The sequence below is a fragment of the Podarcis vaucheri genome, assembly GCF_965113315.1.
Source record: "Podarcis vaucheri genome assembly, chromosome: 7".
Lineage (NCBI taxonomy): Eukaryota > Metazoa > Chordata > Lepidosauria > Squamata > Lacertidae > Podarcis > Podarcis vaucheri.
The window spans coordinates 50,756,491-50,769,811 of NC_138765.1; the positions used below are offsets into that span (position 1 = coordinate 50,756,491).

At 51.8% G+C, this 13,321-nt stretch overlaps 2 protein-coding genes across 3 annotated transcripts in view; one reads left to right on the top strand and one right to left on the bottom strand.

Annotated features, from left to right (window-relative positions):
• Window positions 1-406: 406 nt before the first annotated feature.
• On the top strand, window positions 407-8,652 carry IST1 (IST1 factor associated with ESCRT-III). 2 transcript variants are annotated; one of them, XM_082229375.1, is made up of 10 exons: window positions 407-697; window positions 2,381-2,480; window positions 3,614-3,794; window positions 3,936-4,023; window positions 4,293-4,376; window positions 4,809-4,919; window positions 5,008-5,214; window positions 5,447-5,539; window positions 7,129-7,177; window positions 7,578-8,652. In XM_082229375.1, exons 2-10 carry the CDS (start codon window positions 2,393-2,395, stop codon window positions 7,775-7,777), a joined length of 1,101 nt encoding a protein of 366 aa, XP_082085501.1. In that variant the 5' UTR covers window positions 407-697; window positions 2,381-2,392; the 3' UTR covers window positions 7,778-8,652. The 2 variants fall into 2 exon arrangements, with proteins under 2 accessions (XP_082085501.1, XP_082085500.1); XM_082229374.1 differs by lacking the exon at window positions 407-697 and adding an exon at window positions 1,026-1,328.
• Window positions 8,653-8,804: 152 nt separating this feature from the next.
• The window catches only part of PKD1L3 (polycystin 1 like 3, transient receptor potential channel interacting), a 32,365-nt gene continuing 27,848 nt past the window's right edge, over window positions 8,805-13,321 (bottom strand). The window contains exons 46-53 of the mRNA XM_082232552.1: window positions 12,812-13,103; window positions 12,318-12,451; window positions 12,018-12,142; window positions 11,284-11,444; window positions 10,965-11,175; window positions 10,749-10,850; window positions 10,377-10,508; window positions 8,805-10,206 (exon numbers count right to left, since the gene is read on the bottom strand). Of these exons, the coding sequence (XP_082088678.1) occupies window positions 10,093-10,206; window positions 10,377-10,508; window positions 10,749-10,850; window positions 10,965-11,175; window positions 11,284-11,444; window positions 12,018-12,142; window positions 12,318-12,451; window positions 12,812-13,103 (1,271 nt within the window). The 3' untranslated portion in view covers window positions 8,805-10,092. The remainder of the gene's footprint in view (window positions 10,207-10,376; window positions 10,509-10,748; window positions 10,851-10,964; window positions 11,176-11,283; window positions 11,445-12,017; window positions 12,143-12,317; window positions 12,452-12,811; window positions 13,104-13,321) is intronic.

Genomic DNA, 13,321 nt, shown 5'->3' on the forward strand with positions numbered 1-13,321 from the left:
CCTCCCTTGCCCCGAGTCGCCTCCTTCCACGGGGCCGCTTCTCCTCTTGTCGGAGCGGCAGCGCCGCGGTGCTAGTGGCGGGGCTGCCGCCGTCCCCGCCTCTTTTCAAGCCACGAGCAGGGGGACCCAATTGACGCCCCCGCCATGCCCTGCAAGGTGCCCGGCCATTCACGCGAGCGCCCCTACAGCGTGAGGGCTCCAGTCTGCCGCGCGACGCCCCCGGGGATGTGAAGCAGCTCGGAGGGAGGGGGGCAGTGGGCGGGGCCGCCGCCTCTTCCTCCTCCTTCTCCGACGTCGTACCCGACGAGGCCGGAACTCTCCAGCCGCGGTTGAGGGCTATGGAGGGACCTCAATGAAGGTAACGCTCGCTTTAGGAAGTACGACTTTTATTGAGGTCCCTCTTTCTCCGGCGAGAGATCCCTCCGCCCGTAAAGTAGTTCCGTACCAACACAAAGCGCCCCGTGCGTCGCTGCACTGTATCTTGGAGAAGCCGCGTCGCAGACGGAGGGCCGGACGCTGCTAGGAACTACGACTATTGCTTTTGCTACTGTCGCTGTCGCGCACCTCCTCCTGAAAAGCAGAGAAGAGACGTATCCCTCCGCCTTCCCAGCTGAGGCTGGACCCGTGACGCCGCCGACGCCACCTTCGCTGCCTGCCGGGACAGACGGAGACAAAAAGACCCCCCCCCCGCCCCCGGGTAAGGCCGTCCCGGCTGACCGCCTTCGCTCGGCTCTGCGTTTTCCGGGGAGCGGGGCCGTTGCCCTCCTTGGACGACTCGAGGTCCTGGTTCCCGCCGCCCTCACAAGCCTCCCCCGCCTTCCCGGTCGCCTTTCGCCCGAGGAACGGGCCGAGGCAGGGAAGGGCCCCGGGAAAGGCGAGAGAGGCCCGGAGGGGCCGCCGCCTGAAGCTGCCTTCGGCCAGCCGGTGGCGGGAGGCGCGGGCGAAGAAGCGGCGCTTCCTGGTCCGCGGCTGGCGGGCTTGGCCTCTGCCCAGCCTGACCGCTCGCCTTCCCTTCCGCCTCTTGCTCCTGCCGCTGGCCGGGAATGGCTCCTCCTTGGGGCCTGTAGCACATCGAAACTGGCTGTCTGGGCCACGGGTCGGGCGGCGCTCGTGTTTCGCCTTTGGGGTCTCTGAACCCGGAGCGGGCAGCTGCCTGTGTCTAGCCGAAAGCGAAGCCGTTGCCGGAAGAAGAGTTGAGAATTGCCTTCGTGCCTCTGTAGTTCAACTACCTGCAAACTCCCCCACCCTTTTGGAGCAAATCCTCCACCAGCTCCCACATAGGTGGGAGCTGAGCTCTCTACCGCTTCCAGTGCTGAAAAGCGGGGCAGGTTTGGCCTCCAGGGATCCAAGGTTGTGAGCTGCCCCTTGTGCTGTATATGGTTGGGCCTGGCTGATCAAATCATGTACAAAAGGCGGGGGGAAACCAGAAATCTGTTGCTTGCACAGATGAAAGTGCTCTACACATACATACAGACACACACACACACACACACACACACACACACACAGCATTTCTTAAATAGGTTTTGGCATACTATACTGTTACACACACTTGAGTCTGTATGGGCTCTGTTTAAAAATGGCTGGCATTTATAGTCTATTCAACCATTTATTCTTGCTGTATACGAAAATTTGCATTAAAATTACTTATATTTGCTTGTTTGCTTTATTATATATTTGCAGCGGAGATAAAACATTACAGCTCGCAACCTTTCCACATTCAAACCAATCCAGATCCTGAGATCTGAGACCATTCACTGTCTGCCTCTCCAAAAGATGTTCAGCAGGTAGCAACAAGAGAACAGATCCCCCCCCCCGCACCAATTGTGAAATGCTCCAGCACCATGCAAAAAATAAATTGATTAATTTAAAAAATGTCCAGTAGCACCTTAGAGTCTACCTAAGTTTGTTCTGGGTATAAGCTTTCGTGCACATGCACACTTCTTCATATACCTACGAAACCTTATACCCAGAACAAACTTAGCTGGTCTCTAAGGTGCTCCTGGACATTTTTTTTATTTTTTATTTGACTTCGTTAGACCAACACAGCTACCTACCTGAATCTAGAACCATGCAAAAAAGTTATTCTCAGCATTTGGACAGCGCTGATGATTGAGATTTTTGAGAATACTGGTGTCCTGCTTGTGTAGAGCAGGGAATATTGTGTTTAGATTAATTTTTGAGCACTTTTGGTGTTTTATATCACTTTTTTGAATTTTAAATGTATTTTGTATTTTATTCTAAATAACTCTGGAATGGCTCTGAATGTGCAAAGCAATATATAAATATTACAAGTAGAATATATCTACACAGGAAACTGCTAGCTGTCTGCCTTTAACACACATGACAGTAGGCTTTTTCTCTGTTGTATTCTTGGCAGGAATTCTACACCATGTTAGGCTCTGGGTTCAAGGCCGAGCGCTTGCGAGTCAACCTACGTCTTGTCATCAATCGCCTCAAACTGTTGGAGAAAAAGAAAAGTGAGTGGACTTTCCTACCTAATTCCTTGACCTCATCACCAGAGCAGTGATTCAGGAGGTTTCTGGTAGTCGTGGTGTCCCACAACACCATGTGCAGACTATAAATTAAGAGATGCTTAATTTGTAGCCTGCACATGTTGTTTCAGTGTATCTGAAGAAGCGTGCATTCACACGGAAGCTTATACTACTCAGTTGGTCTCTAGGGTGCTACATTATAATTTTTAAATTCTTTTGGAAGGGTTCTTTTAAAGACTTTCTTAGATCATATAACTTTTTTGAAGACTTGGTTTTTTAAAGGGAGTTTTTAGGTTTTTAAGAAGAGTCTTTTTAACTATCTTTTAAAACAATTGTTTTAATTTATTTTGACATGTCAGAGTGTAAGTGTGGAATTGCTTGGGTGTGTGTACTGTATTTATAAGATGCTGAGAATTGTGGTCATTGGGATGGGGATGGGGATTCTGTGAAGAGTTCTTAGGTTTGTGGACTTGTGTCCAGTTCTAGCCCCACTATACTCATTGAATGGACATGGTTACTTAATTTCAAAATGTCTATACAATAATTTCAATATGTCTATTCTGAGTATACCGTATTTTTCGCCCTATAGGACGCACCATCCCATAAGGCGCACCTAGTTTTTTTGGGAGGAAATAAAGGGGGGAAATTATTTTTTTTCCCCCAGGTGCGGGGCTGGGGCGGGGGAAGCCCGAGCTTCCCCCGACCCCAGCCCCCAGAACAGACAACTCTCCGCAAGCTGTGGGAGCCCAGCGCGCCCAGGCTTCAGCATGCAGGCAACTCTCCGCAAGCCGTGGGAGCCCAGCGCTGGGCTCCCGTGCTTTGTGGAGAGCTGTGCGGAGCCTGGAGAGCGAGAGGGGTCAGTACGCACCGACCCCTCTCACTCTCCAGGCTTCAGCGAAAGCCTGTGTTCGCCCCATAGGACGCACACACATTTCTCCTTCATTTTTGGAGGGGGAAAAGTGCGTCCTATAGGGCGAAAGATATGGTAACTTAGTTGGAGGCAACCCACAGTCCTTATTGGTGGAGCCCCTCTCTTTGCATACACAAACACCCCAGGCAGGGCCAGGGCAGGCTTGTAGGCCTCCCCTGCTGCCCCATGATGAACCCTTTTCTTGCAGCTGAGCTAGCCCAGAAGGCACGGAAGGAAATTGCTGACTACCTGTCTGCTGGCAAAGATGAGCGGGCTCGCATCCGTGTGGAGCACATCATCCGGGAGGACTACTTGGTGGAGGCCATGGAGATCCTGGAGCTCTACTGTGACTTGCTTCTGGCACGCTTTGGCCTCATACAATCTATGAAGTAAGGTCTTGGCCTATGGGGAAGAGGGTGCTGGGTGCCTGCCACGTGTCCCCTCCCCTCGGTCTGCTAGGTCTGGGACCTATTTGTCCTCCTTGTCTTTCAACTACTTGTTCACTCTTGCCTTACTTTGTGTCCCTTCAGGGAGCTGGACTCCGGCCTGGCAGAAGCTGTCTCCACCCTCATCTGGGCTGCCCCCCGACTGCAAGCGGAGGTGGCTGAGCTGAAAATGGTGAGTAGTGCCAGTTGTGTCTTGGCAGGCTGCTCAGCCTTCCTGGACATCTGAGGGCAGCAGTTGGGAAAAGACTTTGATCTATCCTCACAGGATGCTCAGAGAACTTGGTGACTTTCTTGTTTGATCTGGGAGTTTAGGTTGGCTCCAGTCTCCAAACTCCTGAACCTTTTGTCCAGGGGTGCTGCGATAGTTGCTGTGCCCTGTCTTAAATAGAGGGGAGTCAGTGGTGCCTGGACTCTGTTTTGAGTGTGCCATTTCCATACTAGGTTGCTGACCAGCTCTGTGCCAAGTACAGCAAAGAGTATGGCAAGTTGTGCCGGAGCAACCAGATTGGGACCGTCAATGACAGGGTGAGTGGAATGGGAAGGGCATCATGGGGGTGAGATGACGGTAAGGCTCTCAGGAGCTACTAACCACAATGGCTACGTCTTCCTCTGCTGTCAGAAGTGATCTGCTCCTGAAGTCAGTTGCTGGGAATCACAGGTGAAGGAGAGCACTGCTGCTGCTCCACTCAGGGGCTTCTTGTTGGGGCATCCGTTTGGCCACTTTGAGGATAGGATGCTGGGCTAGACAGGCGGATCCAGCAGGCTGTTCTTATGGGAGGGAACGATATCAGTGCTTCATAAAGATGAGTTGTTTGCAGCAGGTGGTCCTGCCTGTGGTGCTTCACCAGGCAAGGTAGAAATTTATCTTTTTTCTGGCTTGGATATCTCTTAGCTAGGTAAGTGTTCTTGACCTGCCCAGCTCAGTGAAGGGCTCACTCTTCCCTCCCTCCCTTCCAGCTGATGCACAAGTTGAGCGTAGAGGCACCTCCCAAAATCCTAGTGGAGAGGTACCTGATTGAGATCGCAAAGAACTACAACGTGCCCTATGAGCCAGACTCTGTTGTCATGGTGAGTGACTGGGAGGCGGTTCCACTCTCAATTCCCTCAGTAGCAGCTCCCTTTCCCACATGTGACATCAGCTTCTTCCTCTTCCCAGGCTGAGGCTCCCGCAGGCGTGGAAGCTGACCTGATTGATGTGGGATTCGTGGATGATACAAAGAAAGGTGGCCGTGGAGGTGGTGGTGGTGGTGGCGGTGGCTTCATGACCCCAATGGCTGGTCCTGATGGAGTTGTGCCAATGCCAATGCCCATGCCCATGCCGTCTCCAGCTCCCCCTTTTGCATACCCACCTCCAAAGGGACCAGTAAGTCCTATGTCTTGCTTGAAACAGGAGGGGAATCTGTAAAGTTGGGATTGGGGGTGGTAGTGGGGGGGGGGGAGGAAAGGATAGCAGTCTACTGTGGTGAGTTAGCATCTTAGCACACCTCACTACCTGCTGTGTGAACAAGGTTTTCCAGCTGTTCTGGCAGGTATTGCCTATCTGATTCTGCCATTAGGAAGGGGCGCTGGTCTGACTTAACAATTTCTCCCTTTAGGAGCACTTCAACGGGCTACCGGTGGGCACCTACCAGCCTTTCACCAGCCTTCACCCACCTCAGATTCCAGCAACACCTCCAACATACGAGTCTGTAAGTACTGCTGATGAAAAACAAAAGCTGAATTGCTGGGAGGGCAAGTCCTCTCTGCTGGGACTGTTGCTGTCCCTAGTCTAGTGCTGGGTATTGGCAGGCCTTCCCACTTGGACTGACTGAGGAGTTGCCATCCACTGGATTTGGGCTTGCAGCAAACTTCATGCACTTTTGATATGATTTTGATTTATTGCATTTCTATGTTGCTTTTCATTCATTCATTCTATGTTGCTTTTCATCTCAAAGCAGCTTACAAACAATAAATAGCCATAACATAATAAAACATACTAGCATGTCGCAAATACAGCATACATCATATAAAATAATCAACAAATTATCAATAAAACATCAGTAAAACAGTGGCAACAAAACAGCAACTAAAAAATAAGCTAAACCTCACAATTACAGCAAGTCATGTGATTAACAAATCAATTCGGCATTTAGAATCTATAAAACAATATTAAAAACATTAACAAAATAGCAATTAAAAATATAAGCTAAGCACTAAGTTCATTCACACAGTCTCTGTACCCCCATGACTCATAATCTTTCACTCTGTTCAGTTCATTATAATACACATAAATGCACATAATGCCAGATGTTGCCCTGGCTGGGGTCCTCGAGTCGTGGGCCATGGTGGAGATGATGGGGCTCTTAGGCCTACCGCCAGTGGTAAGGTGGATGTTGACTGCCTAGGCATTGTTGAGGAGAAACTTGCCCAGGTCACTTTCAATAATCAGGAGTCCCATTCCCACTTGAGGAAGTCCAAGACAAGCCTGTCCCTCTGGAGCAGCGAGTGGCAACTGCACTTGGTTTAGAGGACGACCAGGAGGTCCAGCAGTGGCCCTGTAGCCTGTCCACCAGGAGCTGCTCCAGCTTCTTCAGCCGCACCTTGGTTGACATTGTGGTGGTAGAGGAGGCAGCCGCTGAGGGAATCGAGCAGGGCAGCTACTTGAGTCTACCAGGCAGGAGGGAGGGGCTGTGATAAAGATACCAAGGGAGCTTAGCATGATCTCAGCAGCCTGGATGAGCTTGCAGGCAGTGACTCAGAGGTCACCTTGGTCTCAGAGACCAGGCTGCTGCCCATGGAAAGCATGAGCGGAGGACATTGACCAGCAGGGGTAGAGGATGAGATGTGGGGGTGGGCTGAGCAGCTAGAGAGTGTGGAAATGGGGATGTGTCCACCTTCATGCCCTTTTGCTTGTTCAGCTACTGCTCTCCAGACTTCTGTGGTTGCTGGTGGTGGTGCTTCATGTCAGGTTGAAGGTGAGACCGCCAGCGATGGTGAAGAGCTACTGCACCGTCAGGCCATCCTTGGGGGACATAGCCAGGGCCGCTTGCTAGTCAGGTAGTCAGCCATGCTGAGCAGCTCTCCCTCACCTATGGCACCACCAGGCCAGGCTCACCACCACTGCTTCCTCCTCCAGATCCCTCATTTCCTTCTTCCTTCTGCTGTCTGGTCAGGCTGCATGAAGAAGATGGAAGCACCAGATATGGTGCTTCGTCTGTGCATGTAGGCCTCTAGGGAGTTGTCAGGTGGTGGTTCTGTGTGGGGTGCTCCATGCAAAGCCAGCTTTTTTCTGTTTCAGATTGATGACATGGGTGCTGACAAGGAATTGCCATCCCCACAAATGACCGGTGAGTGAAGGGCCGGAGAGGGAGGCTGTGGAGCTGGCAAGGCAGTGAGGAGGGAGGGAGGTGGTGATGTCAGGGGAAAGCTGGTGTTTATTGTTGGTCCCCTTCACTCTTGTGTTCGCTCTTGAGTTGCTGAGGTAAGCATGTGCCCATGTGTGTCTGTGTTGGGGCAGAGACTGGGACTCTTCATGGCAGAGAGCTTGGGCCCCTTTAACAACTGGTAGGAGCTGCAAGGCTCAACTGAAGTGCAGCAAGTGCTCACTTCTGCAGGACATATACTAACTGTAGTACAGCAAAAAGAAGAATGGTCCTACCCCTGCCCCTACTACTGTTAGGTAGACTACTGTTTTCGCTGCCTTGAGCCTGCCCACTGCTTGTAACCAGTCACTCTTGTCTGCTGCAGGACCAGCCCCAAAGCCACAGCCGAGGGGGAGGCCACCAGCTGCAGTTCCTAGTTCGGGCGATAATTTTGTGCTGCCAGAGTTGCCATCTGTGCCAGACACGCTGCCTGCCGCTTCTGCTGGTGCCAACACTTCCGCCTCAGAAGACATTGACTTCGATGACCTCTCTCGAAGGTTTGAGGAACTGAAGAAGAAAACTTAAAAAGAGCCCCTGAACAGGGGGCCGATGGGCCTGATTGCTGCCTCCTCCTTCCCTCTTAGCACGGCCAAGTGCTTGTTCCTCTTCCTCCGCTTGGCCTTTCTTCCTTCTGTACTTACACCAAATGCCACTGCTTTTCTGACATTCTGCTCCAGGAGTGGGGGACTGCACAGCCTCTTTGAGATGGGAGCAGGAACAATCCCTCCAAATGCATTGCTCTGCAGTCTGCAGCCGGGCATTAGAGGGGAAAGGGAGTGATGTAGGTGGCCTCTCATTTGGACAGACAGTGGTGTAGGGACACCAACCTGAAGATTCTGGGCAACGTAGTTGGACAGAAGCGCGCCCCCCCCTCCAGGCATGTGCTGTGGAAGGGGAGCTGCTCTGGGCCCCTGATAGCTTTGTTTTGCCTGCCGCGTTCTCAGGGAGCCCTCCGGGGCCATTATGACTTTCCTTTGGGGAGGGATGCTGTGGGGCACAGGAGTTGACCACTCTACACTCCTTGTGGCTCAGTGATCCTCCTGCCTCTGGCTTGCAGAGCAGCAGGCACATTTTCCTAGCTTTGAGTGAGCCCAGTTCTGCCTTAACGTGGCTCTGCATCAGGCTGGGTTCAGGGCCATTGCTTGACATGTGCCATCACTCCTGGTTCTCTAGCCTCTTCCCTTGCCTATAGGGCAAAGCCATGGGTGGTGGTGGTGACAGCAGCAGCAACAACACATCCAGCAACTTCTGCTGCTCTTACAGACCAGCTGCAGTGCCAGCAGCCAACCTCAGCTCTCCCATGTAACACTCTGTATGTAACTCTTTCATGTGGCTTTTCTGGGACAATTTGATTGGTTTGTATCTTCTCTATTCTAAATAAAGTTGAGGAATAGCCTTGACTGGATCTGTCTCAAGTGAAACATAATATTTCCTGGCTTCTGGCAGTGGTGGAGGGGAAGCAAAGGAGGCATGGTATGTTTACAACATGGAGGGGCAGCTGCCACCAGTTCTTATCATGGCTATTCCTTCAGACTGACAGTCACACTTCCAGTCAAACAAGGAGTACTATTTATTGAGGGAAGGGGAAATATTGGCAAAAAGGAGCATGCAAATGTGTTGCCTTTACTTTGGCTTCGCAGTTATATTTTGGAACAAGTCCTATCAGTTTGGATCGCACACCTGAGGATCTGCAGTGCAGCCCACAACCACCGCCCACAGGCGAATTTATGAGGCTCCCTTTAGACTTGCTTCCCACAAGACATTGTGGTTGGTGGCAGCAGGGGCAGCTTCAGAAGAGCGGGCCACCTGTCCTGCAGGGCACGGGGAAGTGCCTGGGTGCTGAAGCAGCTGTCCTTCTCTGCAGTGATGTGATAGAACTGTCAAGCTATCATTCTTGAGAAATTAGCCCTTGTAGGATTTATGCTGACCTTTACAGGTTGGAGCAGGGGGACGAGTGCTTTCTGCTTGGGCCAGGCTGAAGGGTCCCCTCTGGATTAAGGTAAGGGCTGCTTAAGGATCCTTGCATCTTGGAGGTTGGCTGCCTTTAAGGAAAGGCAGGATTGGATTCCTTTCATGGATTTGATCTCTCCCATTGGGCAAACTGAGCTCTCTGGGTGGGGAGGGGCAATAGTCACTCTTCTTCCCCACCCACCCTTCTATCTCCTCCCTCTGGTTCACCTTGAAACAGTGTATCCTTTGTGCATCTCAACAGACCCACCTTTGTCATATGAGTTCTTCAAATCTGTGGCTGGGTAGAGGAGTATAATCTACAATTCCCTGTTTGTCTCCTCAGGGGTTAAGCCCTGCAATAGGTAAAGAGTTCCTCAGCGACATGAAAAATAAATTGATTGTAAGGCTTAATTGATGTGCACCACTGAGTATTTGGGATTGGTTATAAATAAGAACAGCCCTCCTTTGCTCTGCCTCTTTGGGCAGAGAAGAAACTGGCTCCTGCTGTTTAGGGACTTGACCGGCCTTTGGGCTGGAAGCCAGTAAGATTGGCTTTGCTCTTCAACCTGCAGCGCTGCAGCAGGGGATTTCTGGGCAGTCAGATTTGTTCTGCCTTGGTTAGTCCCAACAACTCAAAGGCGTGTCAAGGATAAAGGAAGTAGGATGTAGCATGAGGTAATGTTGAGTCAAGATCACATGGTAAATTAGCTGAAGAGTGGGAGGGGCAGCTTAAAAGTGGGAGAAAAGCCCTATAGATTTTCTTGCCAGCCCAGCTGACCTCTGATATTCTTAAAGATAGCATATACGTTAGTGATACTTGGAAAATGGTGACCCTTCCCATTTTAGAATAGAAAAGAGCTGTCCAAATGGGGAGGTGGGATGATGCCACTTCAGTCCTGTGGCTCCTTTCGGGAAGCTGCTGGGATGCGCAGCTGTTTCTTGATTCCAAACAAGGTGGAAATCTTCAGTTGAATCAGCTGCAACATGGATTCCTCCTTGCTGGCCTGTTGTGATGAACCAGGAGAGAGAGAGAGAGAGAGAGAGATGCCTTATATGTGAACTCGGATCCTGAGGGGTGGCTGCGGCACAAGCAGCTTCTCATGAAGGCTTAATTGCTTGAAGCTTAGCTGGTGGCTGGTGATGAGCAGCACCAGCTGCTTGGGCTTACACCTACCTTGGCAGCCTTCATCTCCCGACTGAAGGTCGTCAAAAGGGCAGAGACAAACAGGTTGATGATCACAAACACCATGGAGATGACGCTGGTTACAATCAGCACAGCGCCAAACACGGGGTCCACAGCAATGACCTAAGCATGAAGAGCACAGTTATGTCCCCTGTGTCTACATATGCACATAGCAGAGAGCTGTTGGCCGTGCTGTGCTTTGCAGGGCACAGGGAAGCATGGCATTCTAGACCCAGAAAGCTGAAATCCATGCAGGTCTCTCTGGGTGCTGAATGGGGCTGGGGGTCTGTTGCGATCTGTGGTGTCCTGGAAGGGCAGCCTGGCAGTGTGCCTCGGCCTAAAGTGGGGCTGCATGGCACTCACCTCTTCATAATTAAAGATTCCAATGAGAAGCCCTACGATGGTCACAGCTGAGTTAAAGAAGGTCTTGTAGTCATCTACGCTCCATCCAAACATGAGGTTGCACTGATGGCAAGAGAGTGAAGGTGATGTAGGGGGAGGAGTATAAGGACACAGGAAGGGGGGGCTCTTCCCTCCGCCCTTGATTGGTTTCCCTGCAGTTGGCAGGTCTCTTCTTACCACAATGGCGTAACCCACAAGTAGCACCAGAAGTGTGAGCAGGAAGCCCAGGACCTCATCCCAGGCTTTCTGCAGTGTCTGTGTGATGAGGTGCATTCTGGGATTTAGGCGCAGGAGGTTCCACAGCTTGATGGTTGTCAAGGCCACCAGAAAAGCAATGAGGTATGTCAGAGCAGAGTCAACTTCCACCATCTCATAGAAGCTGATGAACCTGGCAGGGGTGTGGAGGGAGATTTGCTTTAGGGTGTGTGAAAGCCGCCTCTGCTGAGTGGGGGCCTGCCCCTGCCCCTGCCCCTTGTTTCGGATGGTAGACACTCACTTGTTGCGGTCTTGGCGATGCTGCTTCAGGATGCCTTCTGCCAGCACGCGCCTCTTCACATAAAGGCCAATAGCTGCCACACTTATGAGGATGGTGCTGGCATCCAGCAGGTTTCTCTTGCTGCTGAAGTACTTCCACTTCTGCTGCTTCAACTGCCGGCCCTGCTGGCCCCATGGAAGAAGCAGGCTTGACTCAGGCAGCCACATGTTTTTTTTGGGGGGGAATGCAAGTGGAAGGAGCAGTGGTGGTGTGATGCTCTTTCTCTGGCAATACAGCAACCTCCACAAACCACCACCCTCTAAAACAGCCTTTCTCAACCTTGGGTCCCCAGATGCTTTTGGCCTACAACTCCCATCGTTCCTAGCTAGCAAGGCCAGAGCTCAGGGATGATGGGAGTTATAGTCCAACAACATCTGGGGACCCAAGGTTGACACTGCCCTAAAACAAGGGTGGGATGACACTCCTGCGGCACTCCAGGTGTTGCTGGAATCCAAATGCCCAACTGCTCTAGGCAGCCAATGGCAATGGTCAGGAATAATGGGAGCCTAGCAGCACCCAGAGGGCCCACCGCAGGTTCTACATCTCAGCTCCCCTGAGCTGGTACTGGCTGATACCTCCCACTAACCCTAGGCACCTTGAGAGTGCTGTCTAAAGCTGATGGAAGTTGTAGTCCAGCAATATCCAGAGGGTGCTAGGCTAAGGAAACTAAGCTGCCTCACAGAGGCCCTGCTCACCTGCACAAAGATGTAATATAGTATGAGCAGGAGAAAGGTGATCTGGGCACAGATAAATTGGAGGACGAGCTGGAGGTCTGGATAGAGGCGCAGAATTTGCAGCTCCGATTTGCTGAACAAGGCCCCTGCCACAGAAACAGGCACAGGGTCAAGCATGGAGGCTGCAAGCAAGGCTGGCTCCCAGGGAGAGGGAACGCCTTTTCTCCTCCTCCTCCCTCCCCAACAGCCCCAGGACAGCCATCCTGCCTCTGAGGCCCATTGCAGGGCTAGGCCCCCTTTGTCTCTACTACACGCTCTTGCCTATCCCATTGGCCTCCAAGACGAGCGTGACTGCGCAGAAGAGGTTGACATTTGCATTGTAGACAACAAACTCAATGAAGACGACTCGTGTGCTTTTGTCCAGCCAGTTGTTCCGTTCCAGATAGCGAAGGGTTCTGGTGGGAATGGTGCAGAAAAAAGTTGTATTGTGTATCCACCTTGCAGTGGGAGAGAATTCTAAGGGCTGTACCTAAATCTACTGGCGGCAGGGGAAGAGAAACACAACTCTAGTTTACTATTGCATGCCCTGCCCAGTTGATCAGTTCTCCCCCAAGTACCACCTGCCAGACTTCAGTAGCAGTGCCATATTCACTACTGTTAGCCAGGACTGTGGGTCTTTAGCTTTCACCTACCCTCTTCCACAGCTTCACCAGATCAGGAGATAGTGGGCAGAGACTGAGATACACCTGCCCAGAAAGAGCCCCTGGAGCTTTCAGTACCTGATGCCTGTTCTGCAGCTCCCTCAGTCCACATACCTCCAGGCGTAGCTTTTGTTTCTGCCAAGGTTTGCCAGGTAGCCGCTTCCCGGATAGAGAGCAAACTTCCCCCAGATGGGGTACTCTTGCAGGGTGCTCTCATTCTGGAAGACCCAGGCACTCGCCTGACCTCTCCCACCTGCAGCAGGAGGCCCCCAGCTGGCCGTGGGACCCTGCTTTCCCTCTTGGAGTGGGAGAAAAGCTGGCCCTGGCTTTGGTGGGGCTCCTGTGGCTCGGATCTGCCGTAGCCGCACGCTGCCCACAAGGAAAGAGTTTCCATCCATGGCCAAACCTGGAAGATTGAGAGAGAGGACAAATGTGCTGCTTAGAAGCAAAACACACAGACACACACCTGTTTGTACAGATGTGAAAAGCTGGGCAACTTTCAGGTTTCAGCTTTGGCAACACTGAAAAAGCCTAAAGAGGCCATGTTTTTTATCTTTTATACAGTGTGTGCTGCTGGGGCCACTGCCCGGCACACCTTCCCTCACTTGAGGCTGCTGCCTTGAG

Bases quoted from the DNA above. Each gene is read 5' to 3' on its own strand.
- IST1 (XM_082229375.1), top strand. From the start codon at position 2,393: ATGTTAGGCTCTGGGTTCAAGGCCGAGCGCTTGCGAGTCAACCTACGT. The intron at 5,215-5,446 runs GTAAGTCCTATG...TTCTCCCTTTAG, and splicing joins ACCCACCTCCAAAGGGACCA to GAGCACTTCAACGGGCTACC. The intron at 5,540-7,128 runs GTAAGTACTGCT...TTTCTGTTTCAG, and splicing joins CACCTCCAACATACGAGTCT to ATTGATGACATGGGTGCTGA.